Below are 15,807 nucleotides of genomic sequence, written 5' to 3' on the forward strand. Positions count from 1 at the left end.
GTTAGGCTAATTGGTGGCTTTAAATTGACTGTGAGTGTGAATGGTTGGTTGTCTCTACATGTCAGCCCTGCGATAACCTGGTGACTTGTCCAGGGTGTACCCCGCCTCTCGCCCATAGTCAGTTGGGATAGGCTCCAGCTTGCCTGCGACCCTGTAGAACAGGATAAGCGGCTACAGATAATGGATGGATGGATATCTACAGCTAAGGACAGAGGTCTGTAAGTAATCCGGGATAAACCATCAGCTTTTGAAAATAAGATTCTACCTCTCAGAGATAAATCTCTTTGTAGCTATGAATTTAATTTCTTTTGTGTTTTAAGGATAATGGAGTTGAAATTTAATGAACACTTTGTATTTTGATCTTTGGACATGATGACTCCCAAATAAGGGCGGCACGGTGATGTAGTGGTTAGCACTGTCACCTCACAGCAAGAAGGTTCTGGGTTCGAGCCCAGCGGCTGACGAGGGCCTTTCTGTGTGGAGTTTGCATGTTCTCCCCGTGTCCGTGTGGGTTCCTGCGGGTGTTCCGGTTTCCCCCACAGTCCAAAGGCATGCAGGTTAGGCTAATTGGTGGCTTTAAATTGACCGTAGGTGTGAATGTGAATGGTTGTTTGTGTCTATGTGTCAGCCTTGTGATGACCTGGCGATTTGTCCAGGGTGTACCCCGCCTTTCGCCCATAGTCAGCTGGGATAGGCTCCAGCTTGCCTGTGACCCTGTAGAACAGGATAAGCGGCTACAGATAATGGATGGATGGATAGATAGAAGGATGGACTTTCAAATAGGTAACCTGATCCTTCACAGGGATGTAATGTAGAGGGTACAGAACAATCTTTCATGGCCACGAGTTCACATTTTTTTAAGTTCAAGTGGAGGCCAGAAGCATCAGAGAAACTTTTAATCAACTCTATTGCGAGAGGAATTTGAGACGCATCCTTAAAACTAACTCTATTAGTTATATCCCCTGGGTGAAAATGACTTCAGAGGAAGTGATTATTCGAATGTTAAAAACGCACCAATGGAGTGTCGCCTTAGCACTTCTCCACCAATGAAAAAGCGACAGGACTCCAAACCAGGAAGCGGAAGTGTTCCTCCCCTCTGTGGCGACGGAGCGAAAAGTATAAATAGCTCCACCCCCAAGCCTCAGTTCATTGCGTGTTCTCACTACAGACTCATTACAGTCAAGCTGTGAGAATTCAAGTTCAAGCACAACATTTCCTTTTATAAGCTTTTATTTGGGTACATATTAAAGCCACTGCCTTCAAAATGGTGAGTATTAACTTTTTTCCCCCCTTTGAAATCTTGCGTTAAAATTACTACATACCATTTGCATTTTATTAATGACGTTTGTAGCGGCGTTATAAAGCTTATTAAACTGTCATGTATGTAATATAAGGTCTCACTCGACTTTGTAGAGCGTTAAATATATTACCCTGTTTGATAATACGAAAGTGTTTCACGCAATCATTCCGTAGAATAAAAAAAAATAACGGAAGCATTTGTAAATATATATTTCTTAAGCTTATCACCGCTTTTTCTACCAAAGCTGCAAATGACTATTTTTTTTTAGCACCAAATTGATCACGCAGACATTCCTTAAAAGTATCTTTCTAAAAAAAAAAAAAAAACTGGTTTTCGCAATTTAGCTCACTTCGACATATAGAGAAATTTTGGGTTAGGCATTTTTTTTTAATATAAACATTAGAGAATTTTTAAAGAGAAACGTGTTTTCGGGAAATGAGCTTTGGTCACGTGGTCAGTGCTGAGGGGAACCGGCGCATTCCAGAGCGCTTACATCCCGGTCTTGCGCATTAATGATTTCCTCATGACCAAGCTGTTTGTCCAAATCCCCTCACGCTGAGTCAGTCCCTGTGTCCGAAATCACTCTCTATACAGCGGACTATATAATGAGTTCGCTATTTTGTAGTGCTGGCCGAATGTATAGTCATAATTATTACATCCTATATAGTGGACTCATAGTATCCCACAATGCATTGTGAATAGTGGACAACCGATGGTCACTAACCAAGCAATATAGATCATCATGCATTGCAGTCTCGTTGAAAGAAAAGCAGTTTCATACATACCTTTTAAGTACACAGCAAATTCCTCAGTGTTGAATTAACACTTTTAGAGTTAATTTGTGTCCAATTGGATCTATATAAACACAGGGTGTTAAATCAACACTCTGGATGTTAATTCAACACTGGGGATTTTGCTGTGTATGTTTGAGTATAGCCGTAGTTTGTTTTTCCTTATGACAGCAGGCAGGAGACATATGTTTAAGTTGTGGCACGAGAATGTCGGTAATATTGGGAGTGAATATTGGGACAGAGGAAGAAACTTATTAGGGGTGTTCACACGGCACATATTTGCATCGATGCTGCACCGATGTATTTTGTTGCGATATATCTTACACCGGTGTAAATTTTGTGGAGCGTTCACATGTCACAAACCTGCTTACTAGAGAGAAGCGTGTTAGCACCGGTGCAGCCCCACTTGCGTTCACACGGCAGTTTTTGCAGCCGTGCTGTACGATAGTAATAATGCGGAAATGAAATGTGCGCATGCGTGAAAATGTACTTTTTCCCGGTTGTCATGGCATCACCAAGCGCCGGGAAAACAACGTGGATGAAGACACCAGTGTTGCCAGATACTGCTGATGTTTTCCAGCCCAAAATATGTTCAAATCCACCAAAATGCACTTAAAACCGCACAATCTGACAACACTGGAAGACACGCAGTTCTGTTGTTATTCGCCATTTTGGAAGCGCAAAATACCAGGATGCAAATTATGCAATGCCTGTATGTAATCAACTCTCCTCACGCGTAGCGAGTCTACCCCTGTAGCGTTCAGACGTCCCATTTTATATCGGTGCTGCCCCGCAAACTAGCATTTACTCCGGAGTAAATTTCTTAAACCACCTCCCGAGCAGGGTTAGATTTGCACCGGTTTAAGCAGCTTTCAGGGGCTACACCGGTATAACTTTGTACCGTGTGAACGCTCTACCGGGGCAGCCCCGGTGCTACACCGGAGTAAAAGTTGCCGTGTGAACACCCCTTTTATAAACTGACATTCAAGTACAATTAAAAATGGTAAGGGTATCTCACTGGGCTGCGACAAATTGCGAGCGTCATTCGCGCGAGAGTTTCAAAAGCGTCTTGAAACATTCGCATGGCTTCTCAATTTCCTTGCATCAGTCACAGTGTCGCTCCTTCATAACTGAAATTTTGAACATGTTCAAAAAATTTGTGCGACAAAATTTCTCTCAAAATAGCTGCAAATGCGTCGCTGGTGTTGCAAAGCTGTCGCGAACCCTTCTCAAGTCAGTTTCTGTGAGGCTTCCTTCCCTGCCTGCTGAAGGAATGCTGGGCTGCAACAGCCTGCGACTAGTTGGAGAGACAATAATTGCGTTAAAATATACAAATCAATTCCGTGCGATTCCAAGTGAAAATTGTCGCAAATTTGCATATTTTACCACAATTGTTGGCTCCAACTAGTTGCAGGCTGTCGCAGCCCAGTGAGATACTGGCTTAAGAGAATAGGAAAGCTAAAATGGAATAAGACAAATAAAATACAAGAATAAGTTACAGTGCAGTGTGAAGAATTAATCAAAAGCCTCAATTTTTTTTTTTAAATAAAAGGCAGCAGCAAAGAAAGTATTCAGCCTTGATGCAGTAGGTACAAAGTACTTTTTTATTAATGTGGGATTAATGCCCAGTATATCAATCACAAAAATGCGTGCATGTCTGAAAACCCACCAGCTGACTGATCTAGCACATTTTCATTGTGCGACGGTAATGATGTAAATAAGGGTGTGGCAGAGTAGTGTCTGAAAATGTTTTTTCATTTTACCAATGAGCTCACTATATAGTCCTGTATATAGAATTACCTAGATAGGGAGTAGTGAATGAGTGAGTGACTTTGGACACAGCTAGTTTACAAAGTGTACAATTTTTGTACATCTCGCATAAGTTAAGATGCACATTAAAACACATCTAGAGGTCTTCCTCAGCTTGTTACACACTAGTCAAGTAAAAATGTGTAGCTCATCACTTTCTTGACTAGCTTCTAGTCATCAGGATCAAATTATGCTCTGGCTGTTTCACTCACTCTCACTTCAGGTTGTTTCTAGCAGTTAGTGGCACTGCCAATTTGAATATTATGTCGACAGCACAAATATAGCATACAGTGCAGCAAGAATGAAAATGTCATACAAATGTGCCCTTTGTCCCCACAGCGCGAGTGCATCTCTGTTCATGTAGGTCAGGCAGGTGTCCAGATTGGCAATGCCTGCTGGGAACTCTATTGTCTTGAGCATGGCATCCAGCCAGATGGTCAGATGCCCAGTGACAAAACTATCGGTGGTGGAGATGATTCCTTCAACACTTTCTTCAGTGAGACTGGAGCTGGAAAGCACGTTCCCAGGGCTGTGTTTGTCGATCTGGAGCCCACGGTCATAGGTAAGATTAAGATCTTGTATGGTGCATGACTGTTTTTTTGCCAGTGTCCTGGACATGAATATAACTTATAATGGTCTCTTCCTCTAGATGAGGTTCGCTCTGGAGCATACCGCCAATTGTTCCACCCTGAGCAGCTCATTACAGGGAAGGAGGATGCTGCAAATAACTACGCTCGTGGTCACTACACTATTGGCAAGGAGCTAATTGACCTTGTACTGGACAGGATCCGTAAACTGGTAAGCACTGTTTTGGGTGCTTGTGTTGTAAGCTTGAATTCTTTTGAAAAATCATAAACTGACTAACATTCATCTCACCAGGCTGACCAGTGCACAGGTCTGCAGGGTTTCCTGGTTTTCCACAGCTTTGGTGGTGGAACTGGTTCTGGTTTCACCTCCCTGCTGATGGAGCGCCTGTCTGTTGACTACGGTAAGAAGTCCAAGCTGGAGTTCTCCATCTACCCAGCTCCCCAGGTGTCTACTGCTGTGGTGGAACCTTACAACTCCATCCTGACCACTCACACCACCCTAGAGCACTCTGACTGTGCCTTCATGGTGGACAATGAGGCCATCTATGACATTTGCCGTAGGAACCTCGATATTGAGCGTCCTACTTACACTAACCTGAATAGGCTGATTAGTCAAATTGTGTCCTCCATCACTGCCTCTCTGCGTTTTGATGGTGCCCTCAATGTCGATCTTACTGAATTCCAGACCAACTTAGTGCCCTATCCCCGTATTCATTTCCCACTGGCCACCTATGCTCCCGTGATCTCTGCAGAGAAGGCTTACCATGAACAGCTCTCTGTGTCTGAAATCACTAATGCCTGCTTTGAGCCGGCCAATCAGATGGTGAAATGTGACCCACGTCACGGCAAGTACATGGCCTGCTGCTTGCTGTACCGTGGTGATGTGGTGCCTAAAGATGTGAATGCTGCTATTGCCACCATCAAGACCAAGCGCACCATCCAATTTGTGGACTGGTGCCCCACTGGGTTCAAGGTGGGCATCAACTACCAGCCCCCCACTGTGGTTCCAGGTGGAGACCTGGCCAAGGTGCAGAGGGCTGTGTGCATGCTGAGCAACACCACAGCTATTGCTGAGGCCTGGGCTCGTCTCGATCACAAATTTGATCTGATGTATGCCAAACGTGCCTTTGTGCACTGGTATGTTGGTGAGGGTATGGAGGAGGGTGAGTTCTCTGAGGCCAGAGAGGACATGGCTGCCCTGGAGAAGGATTATGAGGAGGTTGGTGCTGACAGCGTGGAGGGAGAAGAGGAAGGAGAGGAGTATTAAGTTGAAGTTCTTTGCAAACACCCCCCCCCCCCCCCCCCCATGTCTGTTCTATGAACTGTCTTGTTTGTGTTCTTGTACTTGATTTCATAAATGGCAATAGCTAAACAATAAAGGTGGAAAAAGGTTCCTATGCAGTTTCTTGTTCAGACTCATCATTGCAACTGCATGGATGACTTTACTAACATGGTCTGTTTGAGGAGTTTAGTTGCAAACTTCCTGGGTTTGTCTTGTCCTTTTACAGTTTTCAATAGCAATCATTACAGTAAATGGATCAAAGTTTCCTCTCTTATGGGTTCCCATAAGCAAAATAAAGTGGTCCTTTGGGCTTGGTAAATGTGGTTAACTTTTTGAAGCCTTTTATTTTTCCATCTTTGTGTATACAAGCCATAAGTGGCAGTTCAAAATAGTGATTCAGAAGGATTAAATGAACTTTTTGAAGTTTGTGGCTTTCCCTGTATGAAGTCCCCTCTGAATGGACTATAGTAGTATAATCTGCACCTGCAGGATCCAGTGTGCTGAGCATACATGGCATTATTGAGCTATAGAAAAGGCAGCCTTTTGTATGTAGCTATTCAAAGTTCTCAAATGGATAACCTCAAATGTGGAACCAGGCAATTCATTAGCAAATAATTAAGGGCTGATAGTCAAACTATGCTAGCACAATAAATGACTTATTTACAGTAAGGCAAATATTCAATTTTCATGTAATCCTAATCTAAAATTGTGCCTGATTTACTGTTCTGTCATTTGAGACATCCTGCTTGTTCCTTTGCATGGAAAAAAAATACATGTTCATTGTTGGCTAGTGTGATTATTACACTACACTGATGTAGTTGTGTGTTGCAAATTAAGAAAGTTACAGTTGAAAATTGGATTTATTTGTATTCAGTGGTACTGCTCAACACAATACATTTGTACTTGTCTCCGAGTGCCATGACTTAATTCCTTTCAACAGTGCAAACACAGGTATGTGTTGGTTAAATCATCTATATGGGATGAATATTTTGGAAGGCTTCTGGATTCTCAGGATTTTGAATGTGCATTATTCAGCCAGTGAAAGCATGATTTAAAGCATTCTTATGAAAACACACCTAATGAATAAATCTCTCATTTGTAACATGAACTGTTGCGCGTGGCGCACTCTCATGAGGGAAAAATACATTGGCAAAGTTGCATTTGTAAAACACTGATCACAAATCACTCCAGTGCAAACAGTTACAAGCCATAAATGGATGAATGCCGTTTGAGAGCATTTACATGTAGCTCACTGATTTCTCTTCATACCCTTCGGTAATGGGTCAAAAAGCTAGACGAAGACTATGATCTATAACTACTGTTTATAGCCAAATAAAATATCAATAAAATACTTGGGTGATAATCAGGGTGTTTAACGACAGTCTGCTGTAAGCCCTAGAGTTTGATTGCAAACAAATTCTTCAGTGCAAAGTCTGAGGGTATTGATTACTTTTCTAATAGTGGGGTATTAATCTAAAAAATCTTTGCAATATTTTAAGGCAGGGACATCCAATTGTGCTGGTTTTAATACCAACCAAGCAGAGCCACACCTACTTAAAGACCATGATCAACTGATTTAACAAGTTGAATCGGGTGTAGATCCTGATTGGCTGGAAATGAAAACCTGCAGCCACACTGGCCCTTTATAGATGGGCCACACCTTTGTTGTGAGGTGATTCTTCAGTATTTGCAAATGCACATGTTGCTGTAATGTAATATCACAATTTTAGAAAGGTAGAAAAACCCTTAACATGCATACAAAACCTGTTTTGGTTGTGTACTCAACCACTAGTTTCTGCAAATGGTACTTCTAAAAATTACATTTGCAAGCACAAACATTTTCACAGTACAATGTGTCTTGAGCTAAACAATTTTTTGTTTTTGCTAATGGTCATAATACTTCAGACACTAAATGGAAGTGGGATGTTACATTGAGAAAGAAACTTTCTCAGGAACATCAGACAAAACCATGTGAAATGCAACTGTCCCATCTTTCTCATGTGAACTGAAAAAAGGCAAAGATTTCTTTCAGAATCCTTTTTTTTTACCACGAGGTTTGAAAAAAGTTTGTCTCATGTATTCGTTAGAAGACTGCATTAAAAACCAAAGGAAAAGACCTTGTGAGACTTTAAGACATCTTGAGTGTGCATTATTGCACACTAATAAAGCAGTTTCAAAACATTTGTCAGATGGTAACAAGCAAGATCTTTTTCCTTCTTCAAATTCACATGATCAGAAACCATGGATTTGGTTGATAATCAGTGGTAAACTGGTAATCTTGACATCAATACTTAATTTGCATAAAATATATTTTCCCTTTTAAGAAGTAAATGGCACTGTGAAGTTGGAAATAATTGTTCTTTAAAGCAGCATAATACAGATAAACACTTTCCATCATGTGAGAGCAAAACTCTCTCTAGCATTTAGACACAAACTTTCACTGGATGTCATCCTCCAATCCAACTACACACAGTAACTGTCCTTCAGGTGGCTCGAGAGAGCTTTTTTGAGACTGTATCACATCAGTGAAGCCTCAAGGGGAGCATGTGGCATCCATCACAACTCATGTCTCCTCTTCGTTATTCAATATGGATGTTCTTGGTTTGAAGAAACAAAAAATCTGCTTGAAAATAGATATAAAACAAAGCATAATTATTCCAGATTTTGTCATTTCTTCCAGTTTTCTCTCCACCCACTAGCAGGGCAACTGAACAGACTTGGAGGAAAGCACTAGCAATATAAACTCAACAAAAATAAAAACTTTACACTCGTTTCAAAGTCAATAATTTGAACATTTTGGAAAATAGGTTTGAAATAACGATTGTATTCAATTATCTTGTCATTAAAGATGCTATAGCATACAGATCATGTTTGTCATGGAATCGGTTCCACCGGAAATGCGACGACAATGTCCATGATCAAAAACTGTGAGTCACAACTTAATGAAATCATGTCAATATCGGGTGTGTCCTCCATGGGCGTTCACAACTGCGATACGTCTCCTCATGGATTGGATGATGCGTCTGAACACAGCTTGGGGAATGCGCCGTCATATTTGTACCAACATGGCACCAAGCTCCTGCAAGTTCTGTGGAGGGTTCCAGTGGTTCCTGTGGTGCCAGTTTGATGGAGACGTGTCTGGAGATTATGGATGGTCTGTCGACTGCATCCCATAACCCTCGCAACGTCAGTGACGGATGTTCCCGTATTCAGCATGCCAATGGCACGTTCACGCTGAATGTTTGACAGTCGTGGCATTGCAAATTAACGAATAATTAACCATAAAACCTTGTTTTTCTGAGATGACACTCTACTCTGCTACCGTGAGATCAACTGCACGTGTATCAATAGGTCACGTCACTTGTGTCACATGGAAACGTGATTTTAGCGTGCAGTGCTCTCGCACGTGCTACGTAGGCCCGACCAGTAGAATGAATGTGTGACGTAATGCCCTTGACAATGCATTTAACCATAATCACAACAAGAACTCTTTCAAGAAAAGTTTCTAAACACTATTTGAAAAATAATGAGTGTCAAGTTTTTATTTCTGCTGAGTATATTTCCATATACATGAGTTCTCAGACTTTCATGAATGGCTAATGTTATTCTGTAGTTTGGAGAAATTATTGTATTTATTGTATTGTTTATTTTTGAATAGGGACAGATACAAAAACATAGATATCTGGAACAGTTATCTGATGTATGCATCACAGTATTTGTAGCCAAAGCTAATTCACAACACTTGTCCCTAGTTGGGCTTTTAATTAAACAAAACAAAAAAAGAGAAAATGAATATTTAAAATCTATGAGAAAAAATATATATACATAAAAATAAAATAAAATAAGAAATAATGATCATAATAATAACAAAATTAAAAATAACAATAGCAATAGTAAAAATAAAAAGACAAATAACAAGCTAAGTATCTAAACTAGTGATTCAAACTAAATATGAGAGCAGGATTGCTGTTGAACTAGCCATTGTTTTGTTTGTTTTCTGAAAGAGAGAAGTGTAGCTATGGATTTTAAACTGTCTGGTAGAGAATTCCATAATTGTGTTCCTTTTATTGAAAAAGAGGTTTGTGCAAATGAAGTTCTACGGAATGGAACAGTGCAATTGCCTTTTGACATTGCTCGGGTGGTGGATCTAGTACCACTTTGAAGTCTTGTTATTGACTCACAGAGCAGTTGAGGAGCAGTATTATTGAGGCATTTAAAAACCAATTTAACTGTGTATAATGAAATAAAATTAGTAAAACTGAGAATCTTATATTTGTTTAAAATTTGGCAATGATGATGCCTTATTCTTTTCTTGTCTAAAACTTTGAGGGTTTGGTTATAGAGGCATTCTATGCATTTTATTGTTGTCTGGTGAGCCTGAGACCATGTGGTCAAACCGTAAGATATATGTGAGAAAATCATAGAATTCATAAAAACAAAGGCACAATTTAGAGTTAAGCAATTTCTTATCATCTTAAAACATCCTAGATTTGCCTTAATAGTCTTACACATTTTCTTTACATGACTTTTAAAGTTCAACTGATAATCCATGATTATACCCAGATATTTCACTTCGGGGACTTGCTCAATGGGCTCACCGTTAATTCTTATATCCAGGGTGTTTATTGGTTGTTTCTTTATAGAGAAACACACAGAATTTGTCTTTTTAATGTTTAGGGTTAAACAGGATGAAGCCAGCCAAAATGCTATTTTATGCAAGGTAGTATTTAGTTTCTCAGCCACAAGAGTACAGGTCTTACCAGATGCATATACCACTGTGTCATCTGCATACATCTGTAGACCTATATCTGGGCACACATCTGGTAAGTCATTGATATAAAGACTGAACAGTATAGGCCCTAAGACAGTACCTTGAGGGATCCCCGTTTCAATTTTAAGAAAATTAGAACTCACATCATTAATAGTAACACATTGCTCCCGGCCCTTTAAGTATGACTCAAACCAAGACAATGACTTTTTAGAGAAATTGAACTTAATTAGTTTTGAAATTAAAATATTGTGATTGACTGTATCAAACGCTTTTTTTAAATCTAGGAATACTGCACCGACCACATGCCCTTTGTCAAGTGATTGTTTTATTTTTTCAGTTAAATAACAAGTAGCGGATTCTGTAGAGTAGTTACATCTGAATCCGAATTGCAAAGGATGCAAATAGTGATTTGACTCAAGGTAGCGCATTAGTTGTTCTAAAACAATCTTCTCCAGGACTTTAGAAAAAACTGGAAGAAGGCTAATGGGTCTATAATTAGATATAATTCCAGCATCTCCAGATTTAAAGAGTGGTATTACTTGAGCAGTTTTCCACCCATCTGGAAATTGTCCAGTTTTAATAGAAATATTAATAAGATGGGTGAGGGGTTGGACTAGGATGCTGCTGTATTTCTTGAGAAAAGCTGTGTCTAAATTATAAATGTCTTTTGAGTATGTGGTGTTTAGGTCATTTATAGCTTTTAAAACAGCAGTATGACTGACCTCTTTAAGGTGAAATGAATTCTCTTGGTCATCGATTAATGCTGTTTGGACAGCATTATTCTTACAGGGGAAACCTGAGGCAAGGTTCTTGACAGATTCTATAAAGAAATTATTAAATTCGTTTGAGACTTGTGTACTATCAGAGATGACATTTTCTCCAAGTTTGAGTTTAAATTGATTTTGGGTGTTTTTACCCTCTGGATTTAATAGACTATTTAGTTGCTTCCAGATAAGCTTGCCATTCCCTTTGGCCTCTGATAAAACATGGATGTAGTAATTTGATTTGGACATTCTAAGCTGTTTAACCACCTGGTTACGCAGACTTTTATATAATTTTGAATCAATATCACTACGAGTTTTAATAAACATTTTCAGAGTATAATCTCGCTTTTTCATCAGTTTTCGGATATCATCAGTCATCCATGGTAACTGAAATTTTTTGTGGGATTGTTTTGTCTTTTTCGTGAACTTGTCAATAATGCATACAATAGCAGATGTTAGATGATCACAGCAAGCATTTACTTGATCAAGTTGTAGGAGGTCATCCCAATTAACACCCTTTAATTCGTTCTCAAATGCAGTCATTGTTTTATGAGGAATCTTAAATCTATAGGATTTTTTGTTTTGATTTATAAACTTTGCCAATCGTTTTTTTGTGAGTTTTCTTGCAACTAGTGTCAAATTATGATCTGACAAACCAGTGACTAAATTATAAGTTTTTATGATTCTGTCAGGCTTATTTGTAAACATTAAATCTATTAGTGTTTGGCTGCTCTTGGTAATGCGTGTGGGGTTTTTAATCTGCTGGCTAAAATCATGTTTAAATGAGAGATCTTTAAAAAGTTTTCTACCGCGTTTGTCTAACCAATTTATATTAAAATCCCCGAATACCAGTATTTCACTGTTATGTTTAAAGTTTTTAAACAGTGCGTCTAAGTTCGCACAAAGCTTTGTAGTACACGCAGAAGGAGGGCTGTATACCACCATTATGTTAAATTGCATGTTTTGCGACAATGTGACATTAATACATAGACATTCAATATCATAGTAATTAATATCAATATTAATTACATCTTTCCCAACTAGAGAGCACAGAAAATTATGCTCTACTCGACCCCGGTTGCACTAATTGGGTGCCCCAGTTTGCAAAAACTGACATTATTTATTAATTACTAAAATAAAAAAAATAAAAATCAGGTGAACGATAGGATCACATTTTCTTCATACATGCAATATCAGTAGACAGGAATGCTTGTTTAATCAATCAATCATACCTTGGACATCTTTCCATCAGGACAGGATGTGAACAAAAACAATGGCCAGACCGATATTGAGCAGAATGACCATGCAGATCATAATTGTATTTGGCCCCTGAAAAAAAATATACAAAAACAATTTTGTCAATCACTGAATTGGTAGTTTAAGCTTATTTTAATTGTTAACAACATTAGCCACATAGCTCCAGAGCAAAGCAAGCTTCAGATACTCAACATGTCTTATCTGGATGACTACTTGTGGCATAATTGGAATGTGAGCTATTTAGATTTTTTTACTGCATAGATTTTTAAATCAAAGTAATCTGCTTTGATACATTTTATTGCACAAGAAAACAGTATTTTTGGAATCATGATGCCATTTCAGTCCTCCTATGGGATTCTGTTCTGTTTAGAACTGAAGAAGCTCTTCATACCACAAAACATTACAATTATACCCCAAGACCCCAAGTCCAAACATTTTGAATTTCTAAAGACCTGATGACTGAAAATGACAATGTAACCATGTTAAGCAACATTTTGCAAGTAGAATAAGCAAGAAATATTCACATTTTGTGTGAATATTTCATTGGGTGAGTCTAACCTCTTCTGGTGCTGTCACTGCAATCACTTCATCAGGGGATTTCATTAGAGCCCGCTGTCTCAGCTCAGCTTTGGGGTCTACTTTGGGTGCAGGCATAGCAATTGGTTTGGCAATAGCTTTGGGCTCTGCTTTAGACACAACCTTAGGTTCAGGCTTAGGTACAGCTTTTGGAGCTGGACTAGGATCTCGTCTAGTAGTTGGGCTAGATTCTTTTCTCAGAGCCGGGCTAGGTTCTCGTCTTGGAACTGGGCTACGGTCTCGTCTTGGAGTTGGACTTGGTTCTCGTCTTGGAGCCAGGCTACGGTCTCGTCTCGGAGCCGGGCTACGGTCTCGTCTCGGAGCCGGGCTTGGTTCTCGTCTTGGAGCCGGGCTTGGTTCTCGTCTCAGAGTCGGGCTTGGTTCTCGTCTTGGAGCTGGACTAGGTGCTTGTTTCACTGATTGCTTAGCTTCAGCTTTGTTAGCCACTTTTATGTCTTCCTTGGCTTCCAGCTTACTCTCGGTTATTGATGCTGGATGCTCTGGTGCAGGTTCCCTGGCCTCGGCTCTCTGCTCGGGAGCTTTTTGTTCTGGGGTCACTGCTTTGGAGGAGACTTTGGAGACAGGAGGAGATTGTTCTTCTTCATCAGTATAGGAGATGAGGCTAGTCTTTACTGGGGCTGGAGCAGGTTCTACTGCTTTGGACTCTAAGTCCATCTTCTGTAGAGGCTTAATCTCAAGGTCAGAGCCCTGCTCAGTTTTGCTGTTTTGGCGGCTGGGACCCTTTGTGCTGGGGACAGCAGATTCCACCATGCTTGGTGCTGAAGCTGGCTCCAGAGCTGAATTGGGTGGTGATGTTGAAGGAGTTGAAGGACGACTGCTCTGCCTGCTCCCTGGGCGGCTTCCCCCTCTGCTACCACTACTGCCACCTCGACTACTTCTGTCCCCACTATTCCAGCTCCCAGGACCAAGAAGATTAGGATCTAGGGCAGCAGCAATGGTAGGTCCGGGTGATGGTGTGCGTGCTGGGCTAATGTTGGGCTTCAGGCTGTCCATTTCATGCAAAAAGGGTGTATCTGGAGGCATGAACTCCTCAGATAGCAGTGACTCATGCATGCCTGTATCAGCGTTCTCATTGCTCTCTGCAATTTCTTGTAATGCTCGCTTCTTTAGGTATTCTGGACCTGAGAAACACACATCAAAACAACATTATTATATCTTCCAAACCTTGCTGTTTCCAATATTTGTCCCAATAGTTAAGGTAACCATATGGTAATATCATGGCTTTTCTTGCTTTATATATATATATATATATATATATATATATATATATATATATATATATATATATATATATATGCATTTACTTTTTTGGCAGTCAAATATAATTGTAGCCAACAACCCAATAATTACATAAATTAATTAAGATGTATAATTTGGAGTTAATTATGTTAAATTTCAACATAGCTTTCTAAAGCCTGTGAACCATTTGCAGTTCGGTGCTATATCTTAACATTTTAAACACCATGTTGACCTACATTTAAAAAATAAAATTCAGAAAAAAATCTGAATTTAACGCTAGGTGTCGCTGTCCCATAAATCAAACTACAAATTTATAAATCTCTTTCTTCCCCTCAATGTATTCATGGCATTAACTGATTATTATTATTATTATTATTATTATTATTATTATTATACATTAAAGTTACAAAGCATTTAGGTAGAATGATTTGGGGGAAAGAAACAAATGTACACAAAGGAGATTTTTGGGCATGTCATCAAAATGAATGCTTAATATATTTATAAGAATATAATTGAGTGAAAATCTGTAAAATCTTGACATACACAACCCTAATTTTATGCAACCACCAGAAAGTAGATAAAATGTATACATTAATATATTCACTCTTATTAAAATGCAACATAATGGTGACAGTCAAGCTGGCCTAATATTAACCTTGTTGGTTACGTGTGACCTCTGACATCATACTTTTCAATAATAAAAGTTTGAACACCTTGGATGTAAACAGGATCTGAGCTAAACAGCTTATGTTTCTTGACTTTTTGTTTCTGGTGATGTAATTTGATGAAATGTGTTACCCTCTTACATGATCAGCAATTTGCAGTGTTATTTCTGTCGTATGAAAAATGCTTTTTGCATGATATCCCTGAAACAATTAGAAGGGCTAAGGAATCTGAAAACATAACTCCTTTCCATTTTTACATTTAGTGCCCACATTACATTTCACCCTCTTCCATGTGTTCCTTCAAAACCCAGTACAGACAAATTTAGAAATTGAAGACTAATAGAATTGAACAACTGGAGACACTGATGATTCATAACCATGCCTTTTCTGTCTGAGACAGAATGCTTTCATATATATGGAACAATCGGCATAGTGTCTTTATACTCAGACTGAAATATAAACCCACAGCAACTGAAGAGCATAAATGGTTTCGAGCTGATTGAGAACTCACACAAAGCCTGAGTGGAGAGTTCGAGAATGTTATAGTAAGAGATACAGACTGCAGCTGAAGTCTGACATTTAAAAGGATAACCCTTTACACTACAGATGAGATGTAATACCAGATCATAATATGGCATGGCAGCAGCACCATGTATAGAATCATGCAGATACACAGTAAGAGCTTCAGTTAATCACACACATCACATTATCTCTAGCCGCTTTATCCTTCTACAGGGTCGCAGGC

General features: G+C 39.4%; 2 protein-coding genes across 5 annotated transcripts in view; one reads left to right on the forward strand and one right to left on the reverse strand.

Annotated features, from left to right (window-relative positions):
• Nucleotides 1-1,138: 1,138 nt before the first annotated feature.
• Nucleotides 1,139-5,888, forward strand: LOC132896593 (tubulin alpha-1C chain). Its single transcript, XM_060937537.1, has 4 exons — nucleotides 1,139-1,267; nucleotides 4,240-4,462; nucleotides 4,550-4,698; nucleotides 4,780-5,888. The coding sequence occupies exons 1-4, from the start codon at nucleotides 1,265-1,267 to the stop codon at nucleotides 5,752-5,754; spliced, it is 1,350 nt and encodes a 449-aa protein (XP_060793520.1). The 5' UTR covers nucleotides 1,139-1,264; the 3' UTR covers nucleotides 5,755-5,888.
• A 742-nt stretch (nucleotides 5,889-6,630) lies between these two features.
• The window catches only part of jph2 (junctophilin 2), a 51,126-nt gene continuing 41,949 nt past the window's right edge, over nucleotides 6,631-15,807 (reverse strand). Inside the window, exons 4-7 of one of the 4 annotated variants that reach the window (XR_009656102.1) lie at nucleotides 13,120-14,279; nucleotides 12,537-12,633; nucleotides 11,263-11,360; nucleotides 6,631-8,389 (exon numbers count right to left, since the gene is read on the reverse strand). Coding sequence is in view for 2 of the 4 variants with exons in the window: in XM_060937535.1 (XP_060793518.1) it covers nucleotides 12,553-12,633; nucleotides 13,120-14,279 (1,241 nt within the window). In the remaining 2 variants the exon portion in view is untranslated. Of the gene's footprint in view, nucleotides 8,393-11,262; nucleotides 11,361-12,536; nucleotides 12,634-13,119; nucleotides 14,280-15,807 lie in introns of all 4 variants that reach the window. The other 3 variants (XR_009656100.1, XM_060937535.1, XM_060937534.1) reach the window with 3 other exon arrangements.

The sequence above is a fragment of the Neoarius graeffei genome, chromosome 13 (assembly GCF_027579695.1).
Source record: "Neoarius graeffei isolate fNeoGra1 chromosome 13, fNeoGra1.pri, whole genome shotgun sequence".
NCBI classification, from domain to species: Eukaryota; Metazoa; Chordata; class Actinopteri; order Siluriformes; family Ariidae; genus Neoarius; species Neoarius graeffei.

What these genes read in the sequence shown, in the direction of transcription:
- LOC132896593 (XM_060937537.1), top strand. An exon ending in TCTGGAGCCCACGGTCATAG is followed by an intron (nt 4,463 to 4,549) that starts GTAAGATTAAGA and finishes CTCTTCCTCTAG; the next exon opens with ATGAGGTTCGCTCTGGAGCA. An exon ending in TGGACAGGATCCGTAAACTG is followed by an intron (nt 4,699 to 4,779) that starts GTAAGCACTGTT and finishes TCATCTCACCAG; the next exon opens with GCTGACCAGTGCACAGGTCT.